Source organism: Benincasa hispida, chromosome 11, assembly GCF_009727055.1.
Source record: "Benincasa hispida cultivar B227 chromosome 11, ASM972705v1, whole genome shotgun sequence".
NCBI classification, from domain to species: Eukaryota; Viridiplantae; Streptophyta; class Magnoliopsida; order Cucurbitales; family Cucurbitaceae; genus Benincasa; species Benincasa hispida.
The window spans coordinates 4,153,209-4,157,769 of NC_052359.1; the positions used below are offsets into that span (position 1 = coordinate 4,153,209).

At 34.2% G+C, this 4,561-nt stretch overlaps 1 protein-coding gene across 1 annotated transcript; it reads left to right on the top strand.

Moving 5' to 3' along the window:
- Positions 1–982: 982 nt before the first annotated feature.
- On the top strand, positions 983–2,960 carry LOC120091765 (probable aspartyl protease At4g16563). Its single transcript, XM_039049886.1, has one exon. It carries the CDS (start codon positions 1,151–1,153, stop codon positions 2,594–2,596), a length of 1,446 nt encoding a protein of 481 aa, XP_038905814.1. The 5' UTR covers positions 983–1,150; the 3' UTR covers positions 2,597–2,960.
- Positions 2,961–4,561: the final 1,601 nt, after the last annotated feature.

Consider the following 4,561-nt stretch of genomic DNA (forward strand, 5'->3'; position numbering starts at 1 on the left):
TTCTGTGGTCTTTCTATTTTTTAAAACAAATTTTTATACATCTTTACATCAAGTTAACCGTTTTTGGGTTGAACAATGGTTAAGGGTAAGATCAAATCAACGACTTTTTAAATAATAATAAGTACGTTCAAATTGATATTATTTTTCATTTTTAACGCTTATGTCACATAGAACTATATAATTTAAGGATTTCGAAACGAGTTAATTTTGTTAGTTAAGTTTAAGTTTCTATTGTAAATGTTGAGCGGGTCGGATTAGCAACTCTAACCTATCAAACATGTAATTAAGAGTATAGAAACTAATTAAACTGGTTAATTTAATAAGGTTTACTGTTGAATTTTTTTTAAAAAAATGTATTTGCTTATATAGTGTTATACAAACAAATTTGAACACATGCAAAAGTAATTTAGAAGTTAGGGTTTGAGAAATAATCATAAGCAAAATATCATAAAATTAGAGGCGTATAGTCAAAATGAGAAATACTAAGTACGAGTATGGTTCATATGTGCCATATGTTTTTGTTATTATTGTTTTCTAATGTATGTGTTTTAGATTTGTTCGTAGAGAAATGATTAGTTGAAACATAAGTTGCACTTGATTTCATGCTCTCATTTTCTTTTTATACAATGATTTTTTTTAAAAAAAATAAAATCATTTTAAAAGAATGATAAGCGCTATGTGGTACATTTTTTGGATATTAATAGGTCTGTACAAAAGATGGGTGTAACTCGATTGCGCCCAAATTTTTCCGTTGTTCATATAAACAAAAACACCTTTTTCGAATGAAATAACAAAAAAAAAAAAAAAAAAAAGTCTACACAAATAATTTTCAAATAAAATTAAAATATCAAGAGTTAAATTGAAACTTTAATTCTAACCAACCCATAGTTTAGAGAATTAAGCTAATAAGCTTATTAAATACAATTAAACTATTTTCTTTTTGAAATATAAAACTAAACTTATAATTTAACAAGAGAGAGAGAGAGTAGTTCTAATGGCCACCACTCCTCAAACCCATACAAAAACCCATCTTCCCTTTCTTCTAACCAGAACCTTCTTCTTCTTTCTCAATCCCCATCTCTTTATATTCTTCAATTTCTCTCTCTAATTTCATCTCAAAACCTTATTTCTCTCTCTTAATACTCCTTCAATGGCTTCCTCTGTTTTTGTCCTCCTCCTCTGTTTTCTCCTTTCTTCCCCTGTTTTCTCCTCACAACTTCTCCTTCTACCTCTCTCCCATTCCTTATCATCCTCAATATCAGATTTCAACAACACCCACAACCTCCTCAAATCCACCGCCGCCCGCTCCTCCGCCCGTTTCCACCACCGCCGCCGTACTCAACACCACAACCACCTCTCTCTGCCCCTCTCCCCTGGCGGGGATTACACTCTCTCCTTCAACCTCGGCTCTGAGTCTCATAAAATTTCCCTCTATATGGACACTGGCAGCGACCTCGTTTGGTTCCCCTGTTCCCCGTTTGAATGCATTCTTTGTGAAGGCAAACCAAAAGTTCAATCCCCTCTCCCCAAAATCTCAAATAACAAATCAGTTTCCTGCAGCGCCCCCGCCTGCTCCGCCGCCCACGGTGGATCCCTCTCCGCTTCCCACCTCTGTGCAATTTCTCAATGTCCACTTGAATCCATTGAAATTTCGGAGTGCTCCTCTTTTTCCTGTCCCCCGTTTTATTACGCTTACGGCGATGGGAGTTTAATTGCTCGGCTTTATAGAGATAGCCTCAGTTTGCCGGCGCCGGCACCGTCACCGGCGATTAATGTTCGGAATTTTACTTTTGGGTGTGCCCACACGGCGCTCGGCGAGCCGGTTGGGGTTGCTGGATTCGGCCGGGGGACGTTGTCGATGCCGAGTCAACTCGCCACTTTCTCACCCCAACTGGGGAACCGGTTTTCTTATTGTTTGGTTTCTCACTCGTTTGCAGCGGAGCGAGTTCGCCGCCCGAGTCCGCTGATTCTCGGCCGGTACTACGGCGGCGAAACGGAGTTCATTTACACTTCCTTGCTTGAGAATCCAAAGCATCCTTATTTTTACTCTGTTGGGTTGACCGGAATTTCAGTCGGGAATATGATGATTCCGGCGCCGGAGTTTTTGAAAAAAGTGGACGAGGGTGGTAGCGGCGGCGTTGTGGTGGATTCCGGCACTACTTTTACTATGTTGCCAGCAGGTTTGTATGACTCGGTGGTGGCTGCGTTTGAGAATCGGACCGGAAGAGTTGCGAACCGGGCGAGACGGATTGAAGAAAATACCGGGTTGAGTCCTTGCTATTACTACGAGAACTCAGTTGAAGTGCCACGTGTCGTGTTGCATTTTGTTGGGGAAAAATCTAGTGTGCTGCTTCCTAAGAAGAATTATTTCTACGAGTTTTTGGACGGTGGAGATGGGGTTGGGAAGAAGAGAAAAGTTGGTTGTTTGATGCTGATGAACGGTGGGGATGAGGCTGAGCTGGCAGGTGGGCCCGGGGCCACGCTTGGGAACTACCAACAACAGGGTTTTGAAGTGGCTTATGATTTGGCAAAGAATCGGGTCGGGTTCGCCCGGCGGCAGTGCTCCACTCTTTGGGACAGCTTGAACCGGAGTTAGTGTGAACCGTGGGCCAGGTGGGGGACTTGAGAGTTGACCAATGAATGGTTTTGACTTGTGACTGTTGTCAGCGGTCAACGCTTTGGGGGTAAATAAGGTATTTTCAGGTTTGAAGGGGGCTTTTTCTGTAAATTCATATGAGCACTTCACTTCTTGCTTCAATATTAATTTTATTTTCTAGTTGAAATTTGTATATGAAAAGTGTTCAAAATATTAGCAAAGAAAAAGAATGTATAGCTCAATTTTTATGCATGAAGCAAGGAATGAAGTGCTTGCTTTTTAACAAGTTAAAGAATAGAGGTAATAAGTTAATAATGTAGAGAGAAATCAAAGGAGAATAATTATAAAAATTCATAAATCAAAATCATTTGTAAAACTCGAAAATGGAAAATAAAAAGTCCCAATGATGAAATGGACAATTTCAAATTGCTCTTGGAAAAAAATTATTATTTGTGGGCGTGTAGAGAGGGAGAGCATGAGACTTAGGTTGCTCTTTTATTTTTAGTGTAAATGATAGCATAGTTAGTGTGACATGTAATGGAGACAATTATTGTGTTGCTAACTAATGATAACACACGAAATAGTTATTCTTTACACGATTGTTTTCAAAGTTATAAAAAAGTAAATTGTTTACAATATAGCAAAGTATTACTCCCTATCAAAGATAGACCGCGACAAACATCTATCAGATACCTATCGCAGTTTATCATCCAGTGATAAATGTTTATCACTGATTATCGTTATTTATCACGATGGACAATAACATTTTACTATAACTGAAAATATTTTCAAGAATTTACTATTTAAAACAATTACCTTTACTTAAAATTAAAAAACATAAATTTAAAGATCAAAATAGTTATTTTAATTAACTTTAAAGGTCAAATAAATATTTTGATAATTTTTGGATGACTAGATATTATCTCCATTTTAATAAAATGGTTTTATTAATTCAAATATGTCGATAAAACAAAGGTTTGACTAGATATTATCTCAATTTTAATAAAATTTAATATTTTTTAGTAAAAATTATCTTCAAAATTTGGAACTAACAAATATGTTTAATTAAAAAGTTATAAATGTACATGCATGTATGTATTTTAGAAGTTAAAAGTATTTTTTGATACTCGAGTCTTCATGAAATATAACAACTTAGTCTTTAAATTTTCGTTCGTAACAATTTAGTTTCTGATATATAATAATTTAATTTTACACTTTAAATTCGTAAAAATTTAAACTCTACTCTGAAAAATCTTATCAAATTTATGAAATAATTTTTATTACAAAAAACTTAATCTTTATAATTTATGAATACATTTAATCATTAATAAATTTATCAATTGAGTTTCATTACTTTTTATCACATTGAAAATCAAAGCTGTATATGAATTAAATTGTAACATATGTTTTTAAGAGCTAAATGATTAGAAACTAAACTACATAAACTAAAATTAAATATTTTAAAATAATTAAGATTGAATAAGTTTGTAGAAAACAAAAATAATTTGATAAAAGGGATAATTATCTTAGACAACAAATTGTGTCAGTAAACTGGGTGAACTCGGACAGCGAGTGGTTGGGACACAGCTGTACGCGACTCGGCTCGAATCTGGAGGAGACGTATTGAAACGCAATCGTATCCAACTTAGGGCCATTTTTCTTGGCTTTATTTCCTTCAACGTGGGCCCACTTTTTATTTACATGGTCCCACTTTTTTTTTTTTTTTTTTTTAGAAAAATGTTCGAAGGATAGTTTTAGAAATTAAATTCTAATTTAAATAAATTTTTAAAATGTATTTGGAAATATATTTAATTATTTACTTATTAGCTTGAATATAAATCATTAATTAATTTATGGAATTGTTTTATGTTAAATTTTTTATATAATTAATATTTTGTGATATCATAAAATATACTACATCTAATACATTACATATTTTAATTTAACAAAAATAATTAAGTGTAT

Bases quoted from the DNA above. Each gene is read 5' to 3' on its own strand.
- LOC120091765 (XM_039049886.1), top strand. From the start codon at position 1,151: ATGGCTTCCTCTGTTTTTGTCCTCCTCCTCTGTTTTCTCCTTTCTTCC.